Source organism: Hylobates moloch, unplaced genomic scaffold, assembly GCF_009828535.3.
Source record: "Hylobates moloch isolate HMO894 unplaced genomic scaffold, HMol_V3 SCAFFOLD_2, whole genome shotgun sequence".
Classification (NCBI taxonomy): domain Eukaryota; kingdom Metazoa; phylum Chordata; class Mammalia; order Primates; family Hylobatidae; genus Hylobates; species Hylobates moloch.
Window position 1 is genome coordinate 114,868,609 of NW_026652277.1, and position 20,302 is coordinate 114,888,910.

The 20,302-nt window shown below is 39.8% G+C and overlaps 1 protein-coding gene across 7 annotated transcripts in view; it reads left to right on the forward strand.

Annotated features, from left to right (window-relative positions):
* The window catches only part of KLHL32 (kelch like family member 32), a 224,066-nt gene that overhangs the window by 171,190 nt on the left and 32,574 nt on the right, over nt 1-20,302 (forward strand). Inside the window, exon 7 of one of the 7 annotated variants that reach the window (XM_058435418.1) lies at nt 18,622-18,700. The exons of the other annotated variants lie outside the window; for them this stretch is intronic. Coding sequence (XP_058291401.1) covers nt 18,622-18,700 — 79 coding nt within the window. The remainder of the gene's footprint in view (nt 1-18,621; nt 18,701-20,302) is intronic. 7 annotated transcript variants of the gene reach the window in all.

Here is a 20,302-nt window from a genome sequence, read left to right on the forward strand (position 1 = left end):
CCAACTCTTTAAGAAAACAGAACCTCAAAGTACCTTATACATCTCACAAGTCAAACGTTTTTATATATTACTCTATAATGGGTGAGGCAGAAGTAGACATTTCCTAATAAATTACCAATTTTCATTTTCACCTGTTGTGAGACTTTGTGGGAAGTTGCAAAAATGTCTCCAATAGAGTAGTACAGGAAAGTCTTGCTGAAGGTCTTTTTTGATCAGAGCCCAGAAACTGAGGCTCTGGATGGTTTGATGAGGAAGAATGCTTAGAGAATTCTGGCAAAGGGAGGGAACCATCTTTTATTCCTTCAAAGTACACGATGGTGTAGTATAAAGCAGGAAATGAAAGCCGATAAGGGAGGATCTCTTTAAAATCTGACCAAGAGACGTAAATTAGAGTAAAAAAGAACCTGGAGTGCCATTATTTCTGCTGCAGTGACACAGACTGTGTGGGAAAAAGTCTGTAGGCTGTTGTCCCAATTTTTTTTTTATTTTATTTTTATTTTTTATTATTATACTTTAGGTTTTAGGGTACATGTGCACAATGTGCAGGTTTGTTACATATGTATCCATGTGCCATGTTGGTTTGCTGCACCCATTAACTCGTCATTTAGCATTAGGTATATCTCCTAATGCTGTCCCTCCCCCCTCCCCCCACCCCACAACAGTCCCCGGAGTGTGATGTTCTCCTTCCTGTGTCCATGTGTTCTCATTGTTCAATTCCCACCTATGAGTGAGAACATGCGGTGTTTGGTTTTTTGTCCTTGCGATAGTTTACTGAGAATGATGTTTTCCAGTTTCATCCATGTCCCTACAAAGGACATGAACTCATCATTTTTTATGGCTGCATAGTATTCCATGGTGTATATGTGCCACATTTTCTTAATCCAGTCTATCGTTGTTGGACATTTGGGTTGGTTCCAACTTTTTGCTATTGTGAATAGTGCCGCAATAAACATACATGTGCACGTGTCTTTATAGCAGCATGATTTATAGTCCTTTGGGTATATACCCAGTAATGGGATGGCTGGGTCAAATGGGATTTCTAGTTCGAGATCCCTGAGGAATCGCCACACTGACTTCCACAGTGGTTGAACTAGTTTACAGTCCCACCAACAGTGTAAAAGTGTTCCTATTTCTCCACATCCTCTCCAGCACCTGTTGTTTCCTGACTTTTTAATGATGGCCATTCTAACTGGTGTGAGATGGTATCTCACTGTGGTTTTGATTTGCATTTCTCTGATGGCCAGTGATGATGAGCATTTTTTCATGTGTTTTTTGGCTGCATAAATATCTTCTTTTGAGAAGTGTCTGTTCATGTCCTCTGCCCACTTTTTGATGGGGTTGTTTGTTTTTTTCTTGTAAATTTGTTTGAGTTCATTGTAGATTCTGGATATTAGCCCTTTGTCAGATGAGTAGGTTGCAAAAATTTTCTCACATTCTGTAGGTTGCCTGTTCACTCTGATGGTAGTTTCTTTTGCTGTGCAGAAGCTCTTTAGTTTAATGAGATCCCATTTGTCAATTTTGGCTTTTGTTGCCATTGCTTTTGGTGTTTTAGACATGAAGTCCTTGTCCACACCTATGTCCTGAATGGTATTGCCTAGGCTTTCTTGTAGGATTTTAATGGTTTTAGGTCTAACATGTAAGTCTTTAATCCATCTTGAATTACTTTTTGTATAAGGTGTAAGGAAGGGATCCACTTTCAGCCTTCTACATATGGCTAGCCAGTTTTCCCAGCACCATTTATTAAATAGGGAATCCTTTCCCCATTTCTTGTTTTTGTCAGGTTTGTCAAAGATCAGATAGTTGTAGATATGCGGCATCATTTCTGAGGGCTCTGTTCTGTTCCATTGATCTATGTCTCTGTTGTGGTACCAGTACCATGCTGTTTTGGTTACTGTAGCCTTGTAGTATAGTTTGAAGTCAGGTAGCATGATGCCTCCAGCTTTGTTCTTTTGGCTTAGGATTGACTTGGTGATGTGGGCTCTTTTTTGGTTCCATATGAACTTTAGTTTTTTCCAATTCTGTGAAGAAAGTCATTGGTAGCTTGATGGGGATGGCATTGAATCTATAAATTACCTTGGGCAGTATGGCCATTTTCACTATATTCATTCTTCCAACCCATGAGCATGGAATGTTCTTCCATTTGTTTGTATCCTCTTTGATTTCATTGAGCAGTGGTTTGTAGTTCTCCTTGAAGAGGTCCTTCACATCCCTTTTAAGTTGGATTCCTAGGTATTTTATTCTCTTTGAAGCAATTGTGAATGGGAGTTCACTCATGATTTGGCTCTCTGTTTGTCTGTGATTGGTGTACAAGAATGCTTGTGATTTTTGTACATTGATTTTGTATCCTGAGACTTTGCTGAAGTTGCTAATCAGCTTAAGGGGATTTTGGGCTGAGACAATGGGGTTTTCGAGATATACAATCATGTCATCTGCAAACAGGGACAATTTGACTTCCTCTTTTCCTAATTGAATACCCATTATTTCCTTCTCCTACCTGATTGCTCTGGCCAGAACTTCCAGCACTATGTTGAATAGGAGTGGTGAGAGAGGGCATCCCTGTCTTGTGCCAGTTTTCAAAGGGAATGCTTCCAGTTTTTGCCCATTCAGTATGATATTGGCTGTGGGTTTGTCATAGATAGCTCTTATTATTTGGAGATACGTCCCATCAATACCTAATTTATTGAGAGTTTTTAGCATGAAGGGTTGTTGAATTTTGTCAAAGGACTTTTCTGCATCTATTGAGATAATCATGTGGTTTTTGTCTTTGGTTCTGTTTATATGCTGGATTACATTTATTGATTTGCATATGTTGAACCAGCCTTGCATCCCAGGGATGAAGCCCACTTGATCATGGTGTATAAGCTTTTTGATGTGCTGCTGGATTCGGTTTGCCAGTATTTTATTGAGGATTTTTGCATCAGTGTACATCAAGGATATTGGTCTGAAATTCTCTTTTTTTGTTGTGTCTCTGCCAGGCTTTGGTATCAGGACGATGCTGGCTTCATAAAACGTGTTAGGGAGGATTCCCTCTTTTTCTATGGATTGGAATAGTTTCAGAAGGAATGGTACCAGTTCCTCCTTGTACCTCTGGTAGAATTCGGCTGTGAATCCATCAGGTCCTGGACTCTTTTTAGTTGGTAAGCTATTGATTATTGCCACAATTTCAGATCCTGTTATTGGTGTATTCAGAGATTCAACTTCTTCCTGGTTTAGTCTTGGGAGGGTGTATTTGTCGAGGAATTTATCCATTTCTTCTAGATTTTCTAGTTTATTTGCATAGAGGTGTTTGTAGTATTCTCTGATGGTAGATTGTATTTCTGTGGGATCGGTGGTGATATCCCCTTTTTCATTTTTTATTGCATCTATTTGATTCTTCTCTCTTTTCTTCTTTATTAGTCTTGCTAATGGTCTATCAATTTTGTTGATCTTTTCAAAAAACCAGCTCCTGGATTCATTAGTTTTTTGAAGGGTTTTTTGTGTCTCTATTTCCTTCAGTTCTGCTCTGATTTTAGTTATTTCCAGCCTTCTGCTAGCTTTTGAATGTGTTTGCTCTTGCTTTTCTAGTTCTTTTAATTGTGATGTTAGGGTGTCCATTTTGGATCTTTCCTGCTTTCTCTTGTGGGCATTTAGTGCTATAAATTTCCCTCCACACATTGCTTTGAATGTGCCCCAGAGATTCTGGTATGTTGTGTCTTTGTTCTCGTTGGTTTCAAAGAACATCTTTATTTCTGCCTTCATTTCATTATGTACTCAATAGTCATTCAGGAGCAGGTTGTTCAGTTTCCATGTAGTTGAGCGGTTTTGAGTGAGTTTCTTAATCCTGAGTTCTAGTTTGATTGCACTGTGGTCTGAGAGACAGTTTGTTATAATTTCTGTTCTTTTGCTGAGGAGAGCTTTACTTCCAACTATGTGGTCAATTTTGGAATAGGTGTGGTGTGGTGCTGAAAAAAATGTATATTCTGTTGATTTGGGGTGGAGAGTTCTGTAGATGTCTATTAGGTCCACTTTGTGCAGAGCTGAGTTCAATTCCTAGATATCCTTGTTAACTTTCTGTCTCGTTGATCTGTCTAATGCTGACAGTGGGGTGTTAAAATCTCCCATTATTATTGTGTGGGAGTTTAAGTCCCTTTGTAGGTCACTCAGGACTTGCTTTATGAATCTGGGTGCTCCTGTGTTGGGTGTATATATATTTAGGATAGTTAGCTCTTCTTGTTGAATTGATCCCTTTACCATTATATAATGGCCTTCTTTGTCTCTTTTGATCTTTGTTGGTTTAAAGTCTATTTTATCAGAGACTAGGATTGCAACCCCTGCCTTTTTTTGTTTTCCATTTGCTTGATAGATCTTCCTCCATCCCTTTATTTTGAGTCTATGTGTGTCTCTGCACGTGAGATGGGTTTCCTGAATACAGCACACTGATGGGTCCTGACTCCTTATCCAGTTTGCCAGTCTGTGTCTTTTAATTGGAGCATTTAGCCCATTTACATTTAAAGTTAATATTATTATGTGTGAATCTGATCCTGTCATTATGATGTTAGTTGGTTATTTTGCTCGTTAGTTGATGCAGTTTCTTCCTAGCCTCTATGGTCTTTACAATTTGGCATGTTTTTGCAGTGACTGGTACCGGTTGTTCCTTTCCATGTTTAGTGCTTCCTTCAGGAGCTCTTTTAGGGCAGGCCTGGTGGTGACAAAATCACTCAGCGTTTGCTCGTCTGTAAAGTATTTTATTTCTCCTTCACTTATGAAGCTTAGTTTGGCTTGATATGAAATTCTGGGTTGAAAATCCTTTTCTTTAAGAATGTTGAATATCGGCCCCCACTCTCTTCTGGCTTGTAGAGTTTCTGCCGAGAGATCAGCTGTTAGTCTGATGGGCTTCCCTTTGTGGGTAACCCGACCTTTCTCTCTGGCTGCCCTTAACATTTTTTCCTTCATTTCAACTTTGGTGAATCTGACAATTATGTGTCTTGGAGTTGCCCTTCTCGAGGAGTATCTTTGTGGCATTCTCTGTATTTCCTGAATCTGAATGTTGGCCTGCCTTGCTAGATTGAGGAAGTTCTCCTGGATAATATCTTGCAGAGTGTTTTCCAACTTGGTTCCATTCTCCCTGTCATTTTCAGGTACACCAATCAGACATAGGTTTGGTCTTTTCACATAGTCCCAAATTTCTTGGAGGCTTTGTTCATTTCTTTTTGTTCTTTTTTCTCTAATCTTCCCTTCTCACTTCATTTCATTCATTTCATCTTCCATCAGCAATACACTTTCTTCCAGTTGATCGCATCTGCTACCGAGGCTTCTGCAATGTTCGCGTAGTTCTCGATACTTGGCTTTCAGCTCCATCAGCTCCTTTAAGCCCTTCTCTCCATTGGTTATTCTAGTTATCCATTTGTCTAATTTTTTTTCAAAGTTTTTAACTTCTTTGCTATTGTTTTGAATTTCCTCCTGCAGCTCGGAGTAGTTTGATCGTCTGAAGCCTTCTTCTCTCAACTCGTCAAAGTCATCCTCCATCCAGCTTTGTTCCGTTGCTGGTGAGGAACTACATTCCTTTGGAGGAGGAGAGGTGCTCTGCTTTTTAGAGTTTCCAGTTTTTCTGCTCTGTTTTTTCCCCATCTTTGCGGTTTTATCTACTTTTGGTCTTTGATGATGGTGATGTACAGATGGGTTTTTGGTGTGGATGTCCTTTCTGTTTGTTAGTTTTCCTTCTACCAGACAGGACCCTCAGCTGTAGGTCTGTTGGAGTTTACTAGAGGTCCACTCCAGACCCTGTTTGGCTGGGTGTCAGCAGCGGTGGCTGCAGAACAGCGGATTTTCGTGAGACCACAAATTCAGCTGTCTGATAGTTCCTCTGGAAGTTTTGTCTCAGAGGAGTACCCGGCCGAGTGAGGTGTCAGTCTGTTCCTACTGGGGGGTGCCTCCCAGTTAGGCTGCTCGGGGGTGAGGGACTCACTTTAGGAGGCAGTCTGTCCGTTCTCAGATCTCCAGCTGCGTGCTGGGAGAACCACTGCTCTCTTCAAATCTGCCAGTCAGACAGGGACATTTAAGTCTGCAGAAGTTCCTGCTGAATTTTTGTTTGTCTGTGCCCTGCCCCCAGAGGTGGAGCCTACAGAGGCAGGCAGGCCTCCTTGAGCTGTGGTGGGCTCCACCCAGTTCGAGCTTCCTGGCTGCTTTGTTTACCTAAGCAAGCCTGGGCAATGGCGGGCGCCCCTCCCCCAGCCTTGCTGCCGCCTTGCAGTTTGATCTCAGACTGCTGTGCTAGCAATCAGCGAGACTCCGTGGGCATAGGACCCTCCAAGCCAGGTGCGGGACACAATCTCCTAGTGTGCCGTTTTCCAGGCCCGTTGGAAAAGCGCAGTATTAGGGTGGGACTGACCGGATTTTCCAGGTGCCGTCTGTTACCCCTTTCTTTGACTAGGAAAGGGAACTCCCTGACCCCTTGCGCTTCCTGAGTGAGGCAATGCCTCGCCCTGCTTCAGCTCGCGCACAGTGTGCTTCACCGACTGTCCTGCACCCACTGTTTGGTACACCCTAGTGAGATGAAATCGGTACCTCAAACAGAAATGCAGAAATCACCCGTCTTCTGTGTCGTTCAGGCTGGGAGCTGTAGACCGGAGCTGTTCCTATTCGGCCATCTTGGCTCCACCCCTGTTGTCCCTATTTGAGACCAGAGATTGGATGGAACAAATGGAAATGATTGATCATTCCATCTTAATTTTATGCCCAATATATTTAAATTTTAGAAATGTATGCAGCAGAAATTGACAGTTGGGTGATGGTTTACATATGGGGTTTAAGAGAAAGGGTGAATGATATAAATTTCTTGAAATTGATAAATGTTAGTCTCTTTCCAACACAAATGATCCTGTGAGTCCTTTTTCTTCAATGTTAGGCCAGTTGAATAGCAATGATGTTTGTGCTAATTTGCTGTGTCAGACCATAGAGATTTGCTATTCTGGGAGTTCTAAAGGAGAGGATGTAAATTTACTTATAAAATGACCCAGAGGCTCTAGAATTATTTACATTCTACAGAGATGTCAGGAGAAGCCTTAACATTTATTGTTGAATACTGACTTCCTTAGAAGTGCTTCTCCCACCCTTGCCTCCAAAACTTCTGCTACGAGGAAAAATAACACCCTGATTCAACACACCTGGAGGAGAAAAGTGGTCATTCTGAGATCATAATCAGGAGAAGCATTCATACATCATTACTGGGCTTTTTTTATGCTCATAATACAGCGTTATGCATTCTCCATGGTGAGGATCCACCCCTTCGTCTGACCACCTCCTCCTTGTTACATGCAGTGGCATGTTGATGAACTGCAAACCTATTTTGATATTCTGGTAGAGAAAGCATAACCAGGAAGACAAACTCAGGGAAAAAAAAAGTCAATGACTGATTCTAAAGTTATGTATCAAAGATTTTGTGCATTGTTCTCCTTTGTCTATAGGAAGAGTTACAAGTCAGTATTGGTAAGTGGCACGGTATTACTTATGCTTCAAGAATAGGAGCTAAAAAGACCCCCGCACACCAGAGGCTGAGTGCACATATCTTCTTTGTGTGTGTTGTTGATGAGGAATGCCCACTACCTTCTCTGGCCACACAAGGAAATCGGGTAATTAAAGGAGTGATGGATGGTGCGCTAAAGTTTAAACGTTTTAGGAGGACCTATCTTATTAACACTTTAAAACAAGTGAGCATAATATCATTAATTTTGATTAATTCATTTGCTCTTAATATAGCTTTTAAGTTGTAATTCTACGTGAATTACAATGTAATTTGGCATTAATTATACTAAATTGACTATAAGTCAGCCAATCACAATGGAAAATTACTCACAGCTGAAACTAAAACTAAACCTCTCCATCCATAAAGGACGATGCTTAGTTAAGTGGCAAATACACCTTAGGCTCTTTGGCAGTGAGAATGACATTGGACCTGCTGAGGACTGTAATCAATTTCTTATTCTGCCCACTGCTGGGACTATGTACTCTTTGGAGTGAAGCCCCATATAAATCCAATGAAGCGTAAATAATAAAGTAAACAAAGGGATTGATTTATCAGGTTTGCCAGGTCCCCTGAAGAATCTTTTTGCTCTTCTCATCTCATGTAAGTTTTAGGCAATGTAGAGGGGCTGTGTAGTGCTTTAGAATGATTAATTCCACACCCCTTGGATTCTGGGAGTTAGAATAGGCACCTACCCAAATTGGCCTGCTTCTCGTCTTCATGCTCTGTGAAACAGCTGGGAAATCCTGTTTTCAACCCCATGTGTAGTCAGTATCCTGAAGCCACTCCTATTTGACCTATACACAGACTGCCTTCTGGGCAGAAGGAAGTCATGCCTTAAAAAGCCAACACCACACTGAGAGAACTAAACCCTCAGGAGATGATGGAGCATGTGTCATTCATTGATAAAGCTTGTGGAAGGTGCCCGGGAGCACACAAGAAGTAAAGTGATCTGCTGAGGAATGCAGCCCTTGAGAAAGTGTGTGAGAGTGAGGATGGATTTGGAAAATACATGTGTTTGAACCATTTCCCAGATAGCTTTCTTTGACAACTATCTTCTGAAAAACAAAACAAAAACTCTGAGATTTTGCAGAAAGTCATATGCAAGATTTGGCAATATTCTGCTTGAAGTCCATTTACATGTAGGTAGAATGACATGAATTTTGTACATTCTAAATACATTCATGGTGAGCAATTGGCTCATAAAATGAGGCCCGGTTCAGAGGCAACAAATTTTGCTAAATATTGCATGGAAAATTGAAGACTGCTATTTTATAGGTCTTCTTTTTACCTTATTAGTTATATACCCCATCTCATCATTCTCACACCCAATGTAGCTAATAAAATGGCATAAGTTTTATATAAAAATTTTGAGTAAAGAGGTTAAAAACCACCCTGGATTCTGAGCCAACAGCCGTCCTGTCCTCTGTGGGATTCACACAGTACACACTCTTCCAGGTAGCCACGCATGCACACACACATATTAGATGCATATTAATCTTTGCAGCTAAAAAGCTTTCCTTTGTTTTGCAGCACTGACCTAAATCATAATACTCCCATGATTGGTTCGTTGGTCTCAGCATTAAAGAAAATAGAAAGTAGAAGCTTATTTTCACCACTCCAAGTGTATATATTCCATTCATCACTAAACTTTTTAAGGATGTTAATGCCAATAGTTTGTTAACAGAAGCAGCTGTATAGATGCAGCTTTATGGTGTTTCAATTCTCTCCAAATCCTTTTTATGCTAGATTTAGCCTGGCCTGTTGCAGAATTTTTTATTCCTTTTCTCCAGATATTCTTTTTGATATCCACAGTGGATTGGTGGGTTCCAGTCCCTTTCCTACCACTTGTGGTTCCCACCATAGCACCAAGTTCTTAAGCAAAAACAACTCCTGTTTGAGGCATGCCCTCTGATGGATGAGCTCTTAATGTTCTTACTGCTTTTAGAGAACTGTAAAGATTTTGGGGCAAAGGAACTAATACTGAAGTAAGCAGAGCAGTGAGACTGGAAGAAAACATTTACAGGATATTCCTGCCCTTGGTTTTATCTTATCATCATTTAACAGCAGCAGAATAAATGGGTCTGCTAATGAAACAGCACTGAGAGGTTAGGTCATTGGAAGCCTTTTTAGTCATTTTGCGCTTTTCAAGAGAGAATTTGTTAGAATTATGCTGAATACCCACTTAAAGCCTCAGCTGATAACCCTACCTGTGTTTTATAACTCTGCACTGTCAGAACTCATAATAAGTCAAACATTCTTTCAGTGGTGCTCATAAGGGAGGGAAAAAAACCCCACAAATTTAAGAGTAATTTCAGATTGTAAATGAAAAGGAGAGGCACGACTGTTCATTTGCACCAATCATGCCTTCCTTTCATCTGCTCTGATTAGGCCTGGTGCGGTTTCATCAGACTCCTCCATCACTGAGCTGTCACTCCAGCCGTCTGTTGATTGAAAACAATCAAGGCTCTGATGGCACAATTATTCTGACCCTTTAACTAGAGGCTGCTGTGATAATGAAAGGTTGATTATGATAGTTTGTGCCTCTTTCAGTTTGCCAAGAAGGTTAATTTGGGCATCAGACGGATGTTTAATGGGCGCTTGCTGGCTACACTGAGGTAAATGAGAACGTGCAGTCTTGGATATTGCACGGATATAGTTTGGCTGTCAATCATTGTCATTTGGAGTTTGTGCCTCACACTCTGGAAATCACATTTTATTTTTTCCTTGGGATTTAATTTATTCTGTGCCCTGAGGAAGTTCTTTCACTCGGTGACCTTCACAGCAGCTTTCTCTGCCTTTTTTTTTTGCTTTTTTCAAATGGAGCTCAAAGGCACAACACATCTAGAAGAGCATTTTTCTTTCATTTTCACTTAAAAATGGAAACTTTAAAAATCCGTCCTTATCACTGCCTTCCAATAGAGCAAATGTTTCCATTCCGATTGTGCAGTGGGGAAGTATAAACGACAAGGATACTTTAGCCAGTTTGCTAATGCAGCAGCTCACACAGTTGTTCTGCCCCGTTTCACACAGTAACCAGCAAATGCAGTAAATTCAAAATGGGCACATATATGAAAGTGAAGGCCCCATTCTATCGCTAGCATGTCTCACAACAGTTTGTAGAATTCCTGCTTCCAAACACAGCATCTTACTCCTTTTACCCTCCTTCTTGGCAAACATAGGGGAGGGGTTGAGGAAGGAAGACAGATATTTGTCTATGGAAGCACTAAGGTTTTAAAAGTTGCAAATTTCAATTTGTATAAATCCAGCACCTAATCTTGCAGCTATTTGAAGTATAGGCTAAAAACGATACAGACATCTAATAATGCTGGTGTTTACAATGTGCAGCTCACATTGTAGTATAATGAGCTTTGTACCTCTTTCATGCATACCCTTTAAAAAGAAAAGTAGAGAAAAAGAAAAAATAAAGGAAAACCTTTATTTCTATCTCCAAACTATGCATAGTGGTCTCATCATATATTAGGCACCTGAGAGCTAGAATCATTTTGCCTTTTCTGTTTGTTTCAAGAAATTCACACATATTTTACCTACCTGGACATTTTCTTTTTCTTTTTTTTTTTTTTTTTTTGAGACGGATCTGGCTGTCCGCAATCTCGGCTCACTGCAAGCTCCGCCTCCCGGGTTCACGCCATTCTCCTGCCTCAGCCTCTCCGAGTAGCTGCGACTACAGGCGCCCGCCACCACGCCCGGCTAATTTTTTGTATTTTTAGTAGAGACGGGGTTTCACCGTGGTCTCGATCTCCTGACCTCGTGATCCGCCCGCCTCGGCCTCCCAATGTGCTGGGATTACAAGCGTGAGCCACCGCGCCCGGCCTGGGACATTTTTTCTCACATGTCAATTGGAAAACAATTAAATCTATAGATGTTAAAGTGACAGCATCATAATTATTATAATTTTACTTCAAGTGTTCTATTTTCACATTATTTTTTTCTTGCTTTCAAAAAACCCCATTTGTTTTTTAATAGTAAAGAGAGGCATTAGGTGATCATTCAGTCTCACCTGAGACGTCTCCAAAAATGAATTAAGTCATTGAATCCAGTTGCTGTTTTAATGCAGCCCTTATTTAGTGAACAGTTCTGTTTAAAATGTTTATTTAAAAAAGAAATGAGAATGGGATTGTGTATATATGGTCTCACAAGATTCCTCACTGCAGTACACCACAAATGATTATTTTTTAGCTCTATAAAATAGTAAAATAGACCTCAGGGATACTTCATAAAATTATTCCTATGTCTTGTTTTTGGTTAAGCAATGGGAACTAAAAAGATAATTTGGAGAGAAGTGCGTCAGTCAAGTCAATCAATAGTTTTTGCTATTAGAAAAGTAATGTGAAATTTAATTTTCATATTAACTTATGGAATCTGTGACAATGAATTATTTTATTTTATAGATTCACTATGTTTTTAAAATAATGGGACTCAAGCAAAGGCCGTTTCATCTTAAAGAAAGCATAACTCATTCTGTCAAATTGTTTCTGGTCTAGGCCTGACTGAGTTCTGAGTTTCCCCATGTCTGTACTTTTTATATCAAACTCATCTCCAACACAGAAGGCCTTCTGCCCTCCTACACCTGCATGACATGACTGCCACTGTCCTGCTCTCACGCAGACTCTGTCCACCCAGACTGTGCCCCTCAACAGTGATGTTCACACTTGGGGCCTCTTGCCTTTCATTGCCTGCCTGTGCTGGCCATGCTTCTGCTACCAGGCTGGGCCTGGTCATGGGGCCCAGTTTCTTTTTCCTCTTCAGCGTCTCCTTCGCTATCTTCAAGGTTCACCTTGCTCTTCCTCCTAATCTGATAAAGAATGTCTCGGACCTGTGATTTCCCCAGATTGGACTCCTGTGTTCTTTTGTTCGACATTGATGGTTCTCAGTGAGGCTGCAATACAGTCTTTCTCTCAACTATCCTACGGATTCTCTTTTGCAACAGCTACTACCTTCTACTCATTCCTTCCTCCTCCACAGTCCTCTCTTCTCTCACGAGTCTTCTGAGACTATCAGGCGGCTGGTTCTCCACCACAGGGCCATCTGTCTACATCTCTGACTTCTTTGCATGACTGCTGCAAGCTGGGCTCTCTAGGCCACTTTTCCCACCCGAACTAAGCCCTGTCCCCCTCTCTCTGCTGCTTTGATTCCTTACATGCTTGATTTCTGTTTTGAGACTCATCTGACATTTATTGTTTGTAATGATCCTTGTGTAACCCAAATCCTTTGATATGACTACCTGGGCATTGGCCCAAATCTTCTCTGAAATTTCTATTTGGGTAAAAAAAAAAAAAAAAAAAACGGTGATCATTGTGGTGAAGAGTGTATCTTCTTTGATAAAAATATTATTTGTATGACCAGCTTGGCCAACATGGTGAGATCCTGTCTCTACTAAAAATACAAAAATTAGCCAGGCGCGGTGCTGCATACCTGTAACCCCAGCTACTCAGGCTGAGGTAGGAGAATTGCTTGAACCCAGGAGGTGGAGGTAGCAGTGCACCAAGATCGTGCCACTGTACTCCAGCCTAGGTGACAGAGTGAGACTCCATCTCAAAAAATACATATATAAATATATATATAAATTGTGTGTACTGTACTCACAGGTGTTACAAAGTAGAAATAAAGGATTCATAGTTCCCTAGTTTTTTATACTATGATGAAATGAAGTTAGAGAATGCAGTGCAAAATATGCTCTTTAAACATCAGTAGCCAGACTGAAATTCACCTAGTACAGATAGTCAGCGGTGCCATCAAATTTATGTATATCCTTTGCAGCTCACTGACAGTGTAGACCCTGGCTCCTCTTCCCCAGCCCTACCAGCTGGCTGGCAGTGTTTCTTGTCCTATCCCCTTGACAGTAGAGTCTGGCCCTGACAGTGTTTAGTCCTGTGCTTCAGTTTATGGGTTCCCCCATGCCAGTCTCTGTGCCCCATGGCTCTAAAAGATGTTTAAAGTTACCTTTGACTATTCTTTTATTTTTATTTGGAGGCTGCCAACGTTAAATCCTTAAATGCAACTTGGGTACTTTCTGGACATCTAAACTCCTCATAGTACCACTTGTTTGAGGGATCTGACTGTCTCTGTGTCAGTGACCTGGGGCAGCTGCTTGAGCCCTCGAGGTCCATTTGGTTATAATATCAAACATTTGATTTCAGACGGTGAGCACATTTGCCAGTGAACGTGCTCTTGTGCTCTTGGCTCATTATTCTTTTTTTTTTTTTGAGACACGGTCTTGCTCTGTTGCCCAGGCTAGATGCAGTGACACAATCATGGCTTACTGAAGCTTCAAACCCCCAGGCCCAGGTGATCCCTCCACCTCAGACTCCCAAGTAGCTGGACCACAGGCATGTGCCACTGCAGCCCAGCTTTTTTTTTTTTTTTTTTTTTTTGGTAGAGACAGGGCCTCCCTATGTTACCCAGGTTAGTCTTGAACTTCTGGGCTCAAGCAGTCCTCCCACCTCGGCCTCCCAAAGTGCTGGGATTATAGGCATGAGCCACTGCATTCAGCCAAGCTCATTATTCTTGAATCAATTCATGAAGAAATATTCAAAGGCCTGATGCTCTCAGGATGCATGTTTACAAATTAAACAGTTTTTTTAAACCATAAAATGTATAAATGTGCCAGCAACATTTAAAACACCAATGAAATGACAACATAGAAAGATGTTTCTTGTGTGTTTCTGAAAAATCTGTCTACAAAAGGCTTAAACGTCCAGATTTGCAGGATTCCCCCCAACAATTCCAAATTTCATTAGAATATTTTACAGGAACATAGCAAGACACTCAAAATCAAGAATAAGCCTCGAGTTTTATGGTATTAATGGAAGTGAATGGCAAATGAGAATGTTGATATATACTGATTAGAATCTTCTTTCTCACCAAGTTTCTGACATATAATGGACACTTAAGAAAATGAGAAGTGTTTGTAATGGGAGATCCAAGCCAAGTGATGAAAGTGACTTATATGCTGAGTATTGTACAAAAACAACTGGGTTTAAGTCTGTCTCTCCCTTTTCATTCATTCATTCATTCATTCATTCATTCATTCGTTTATGCTTCTCCAACGTTGAATTTAACAAAGCCACAGAACTTAAATTACTGGATTAGAATTACTAAGTTTATTTGTGTGAAATATGGTTAATCATAAGAGCTAGTTTATAATCTGTTGTGCTGCCATGGTTTTATTATCACTTTAAATATGTGAAGTATTTAATACTATATAGCAAATTTCTTATCAACTATAGCAATCTCTCAAAATTTACATCACTAACACACAATGTTGTATTACATAAAAATGGTCTGCGTGTGATGGCTTTATCATGAATTCAAAAGGATAATTATATTGGGGAATACCTTCATCTCTTGGAGGCATATTGCCATCATATAAATTCTGTACATTGTCTAAATATCAGTTTACCAAGCACCTTCACATATCTTATCACATTCAGTCTTCTGTAGAACCCTATGACATAGGTATTATCATACTTGTTTTACTGAGTATCAGTATGTTGATAAAACTGAATATCAGTATGTTGGTTTTTCATAAATGCACAAATATATTAGGTTGCAGAAACGGGTCTTTTTGGACATCAAGTTCTGTATTATTTTCCTTGTGTCACATTTACCTGTAGGCATATACCAATTCGTGATAGAAAAAAGCATCAGAATTTCCCTGGCCATTTCAGCTGACTTCATCCTGGTAATGCATCCTTATTGCATGCAGTAGCTAGGAAACAGTGGGGGGTGTTGTGACCCACATAAGGTCACTCTAGTCCATATTGCCATTGTGATACAGAGGGTTTTCTTTTATTGACCAAATTGGTTTTCTCTCATTTTCCAGTGTTGTTATACAATATAAGCTGAATATCTCAGTGACCACATGCAAAGTTCCTTCAACATTTAGTAGGACATGTTACATAAATATGCAGGGGCTATCATTTTATTTAAAAGTTTCATGTCATCAATCCAGCATTGAGTAATGCTCTGATGCAATCCCAGCCATCAATGACTAGATGGATGAATATTGTCTTTTGGCTCAGAGACTATGATCAAACCATTGAAGGGAAATTATAGGGTGTTATTCTATAACTATACATGTGTTTTGCTCAAATATGAGGAGACCAAGAATGGGTTTCATTTTTCCTATAGCATCATTGGCAAGGGTGGTGCTGTTTTTTATTGTCCTGTAGGACATTTTCGCCATTTAAAAGTTTTGTATATACTAGATATGGGATGGGAATGGTATATATACATATAACTTTTAGGTTGGGGGGTACATGTGAAGGTTTGTTATATAGGTAAACTGATGTCATGGGGGTTTGTACAGATTATTTCATCACCCAGATATTAAGCCTAGTACTCAATAGTTATTTTTTCTGCTCCTCTCCCTCCTCCCACCCTCCACCATCATGAAGGTATATTTACCTCTATGAGGTAAATAAATATAAATATACCATCATATATAAATAAACATATATAAATATAAATATGCCCATTATATATAAATAAATGTATAGAAATATAAATATACCACTGTATTCCCTCATGGAGGGAATGGTACATTTAAAGACAGTCCAGAGATAAAATATATGTGAACAATTTACTAAAACTTGAATTTATCTTTTTTTTTTTTTTTTTGAGATGGCGTCTCGCTCTGTCACCCAGGCTGGAGTGCAGTGGCGTGATCTCGGCTCACTGCAAGCTCCGCCTCCCGGGTTCACGCCATTCTCCTGCCTCAGCCTCCCGAGCAGCTGGGACTATAGGCACCCGCCACCACACTCGGGTAATTTTTTGTATTTTTAGTTGAAATGGGGTTTCACTGTGTTAGCCAGGATGGTCTCGATCTCCTGACCTCGTGATCCGCCCGCCGCGGCCTCCCAAAGTGCTGGCATTACAGGCATGAGCCACCGCGCCCAGCCATGTATAAAATCTTATTCTGGGATTCTAACCAATATTACCTTGAAGCAGTCACCTTGATAAATTTGAAATTTGTATTCTTTGGCACAAGTTTTATTTTATTTTTACAAGAGATGGTATTATTATTCAGTTTCATAATATAATCTGATCAAAGGTGTTCCTAGGGAGAGTGACTACGTGCATGTGCGCTTTCATACGTGCAAACATTCACGCAGACATTTCTGCCGAGCACAGAATTATAGACAAAAAAATGTCACCTTGTTTTTCTGAAAAGAGATTTATCAAAACTATCTGTGCTACAGAAACCTGTGACTTGGGTACTAGATTAATTTTGGTTGCGTCTACCACCTCTAGGAAAATTAGAGAATTCTACTTTAAAATATTTTTGGTGGATCCATAGGTGACATATATCCTAGAGAAGGAGGAGACTCTGTCATCAACTAATTTATTTTACAAATGAGAAGCCAAATAACTGATCCAATGTAAGCCATATACTCACGTTGCCCTTTTAATACTGGCTTTCCAAAAATCAGCTTACACTGGTGGCTGAATCTCACAGGTAGAGAGGATATCACAAGTTATTAACCTCACCTCTTATCCTATCTTGATTTTCTCTTCATCTTGATATAAAATTTACCTTTTAAATAAATCCTCTTTTGTTATTGTTATAAGATTGAGCAAAGGGGTAACTCAGGTCACTTTTCGTGCACCCCCACTAAATATCTGGAACTTACATGTGGCAGGTCTGAGGGTAGTTTTTGTTGTGCTTCTTCCAGTCCTGTGTGTTTATCCCCATTTGTGGGAAAGAGACACCTTTAGCTGCAAGGGCTTTTCGCTTTTGGAGCTCTGAAGTATGTACTTTAAAAAATATGTTTAAAGATGATTAACAGAGAACAAATCTTATGCTAAAGGTGAACATAATAACATTTACCAATCTTTCAATTTCCCAAAGTTTTAAAGGAACAATGAAATAATGTATTATTATCATCTGTGGTAAGCTGAATATTGTTTTAAAAATCTGTCAGGTTTTTTTTCTTACAGTATATGAGCCTGGGACCTCATCAGATTTGGTTCCATTGAAATATATTTCTAAGAAGAAAAAATAGCCTATGTGTCTTACATAAGTCTGTAGTCAGCTATAATGGTTAATGTGCAATCTCCCTTGAAAGATCTGTCTTACAAGGAAAATGTTGACACAGTTTTAATTATAGCACTCAGGTGAGCACTGTTATAATTTTTAATATTCCTCCATGGTAACATTTTCATTGTTCTGGTAAAGGAAAATGCTCTGATGCTGCGTCCCTAGTTTCTGGTAATTTTGGATTTTATGGGAAAGTTGTCTTTTTGAACTGAAACTTTTCATTTGGTCTCAAAGAAGAGAATGTAACTATAAGATCTGTCACATTTATTTATTAGTATATACTTTTTCTCTCTATGGCAGTTGCTATTCTGGTTTATGACATCATTATTTCACCTTACATGATTCACGTTAAAGAGGTGAGCTTCTGTGTAGTATTGCATGGCAAATCGCAACACCTGCTCACTTGCATTAGGGAAACATCACACTTTTAAAGAAATTGTATGTAATATTAAAAGGATAACATGCTAAAGTTTTATGTTTATTAGAATTCAGGGCACTATAAAATAATATATAAAACAATGTACTTTAGAATGATCACTGAACTCTTTGAGAACACAAATTAGAAGATAAAGAGCATGCTCGATACTCTGTTTAGAAAGGAAAAGATTCATCTATGCATCGTCATCCATTCTATTAAAACATGCTTTTAGCTGGGCGCAGTGGCTCACGCCTGTAATTCCAGCACTTTGGGAGGCTGAGTGGGCAGATCACGAAGTCAGGAGATCGAGACCATCCTGGGTAACACGGTGAAACCCCGTCTCTACTAAAAATACAAGAAATGAGCCGGGGGCGCCTGTAGTCCCAACTGCTTGGGAGGCTGAGGCAGGAGAATAGCGTGAACCTGGGAGGCGGAGCTTGCAGTGAGACGAGATCGCGCCACTGCACTCCAGCCTGGGCGACAAAGTGAGACTCCATCTCAAAAAAAAAAAAAAAACATGCTTTCCTGGCTTCCTACTTCTTGTTGCCCAAGAGCTCATCAACATGCCCTGCTCTTTGATGGAGGTTCAGGAGTGAGTTTTTGACTTGCTCCTGTGCCCTTCGTCTTTTTCTGAATTTGCAGAAATGTGGAATTTATGCTGCCTTTTGTGCACTGAGGGGAGACTGGTGCCCTGGCTTATCTCAATGGGATGACAAGACTGGTAAAGATATGGACACTTGTGCCTCACAGCGTGGGATTCTGCAAAGAGGAGGGCTCCATGTGCACCTTCAGCAGAGCTGTCTGCAACCGGATTTTACATAGGAACATAATAATAGCTGCCCCTGGCCAAGGAGCAGAATAAAGGTTATGAGCAAAAAGACCAGTCATTGCTTACTCAGCTCTTCATGATGAGCTCTGTGATAAGAACATCCTCTCAGTGAAAGACAATATTTGTAGACCAAGACAAAAAAAATACTTGTTACTTTTAGACAATGACATAGGGCTTTATTCTTTGTTAGCATTGCTTTAAAAGATTTGATCACTCATCTGATGAGAACCTGCTTTTTAAAGGCACTTGTATTTATATATATTTGCAAGATATAAAGACAGTTCTATGGAAGAGTGCAATGATGTTTATTCTTGAATTTGGGATGTCTTCATAATTAATGTATTTTCTGGAAATCTGAGAATAACATTTTCATTGTTTTGGCATTCCTTTGGGGTCATAGTGTGTAATATATATGGATATATACAAGCAGTTAGAATTCAAAACATCCACTTCTTTAAAAGGATCAGGAATTTTAGATATCAAAACAGCAGCTTCTATATGAGTGTGTTTCACATGAACAATAAAGGAATTAGAATCACAATATGAGGACTTGATAATGTTAGGAATATAACTTTTTTTCATATAATTGATACATTTCTGAAATACATATGATTAAATTGCATATTTTAATTGAACTAGGGCAACATTTGTAGCATTTAAGATTATATACTATTATGTTTAGGATTATATATCTATATTCTACTCTGTAGAATAGCAATCAGTAGGGATATGCTGAGAAAACTAAAGGGAAGGGATTATCTGTTCTGTATATTTTTGGGTCAAGTTTAGTTAACAAGAAATAATCTAGAACTAAAATACATTGAAAAAATAGACCGGGTGCAGTGGCTCACACTTGTAATCCCAGCACTTTAGGAGGCCAAGGCAGATGGATCATTTGAGGTCGGTAGTTTGAGACCAGCCTGACCAACATGGTGAAACTACGTCTCTACTAAAAATACAAAAATTAGCTGGGTAGTAGTGGCGCACACTTGTAATCCCAGCTACTTGGGAGGCTGAGGCAGGAGAATCGCTTGAGCCTGGGAGGCAGAAGTCGTAGTGAGCTGAGATTGTGCCACTGCACTCCAGTCTGGGCAACAGAGGAGACCCTGTCTCAAAAAAAAAAAAAAAAAAATTAAATGTGAAATATATATTCTCATAAAAAGGGAAGCGATAATTCAAGACTCAAGACATGTCCTTTCCCCTCAGTATTTGTTCTTTATTAGAAACTCTTTAATTGGTATCATAAACCTATGGTCTTTATTTCTGAAGTAATCCATAAATGAGGCTCATTGAAAAATACTGCCAACCTATTTTGAAGCGAAGCATTCTTATTTTTAAAGCAGAATTAATTTTTCTAATTTATTGAATATAGAAGTTATGTTTGGGCCGGGCGTGGTGGCTCACGCCTGTAATCCCAGCACTTTGGGAGGCCGAGGCAGGTGGATCATGAGGTCAGGAGATCGAGACCATCTTGGCTAACATGGTGAAACCCCG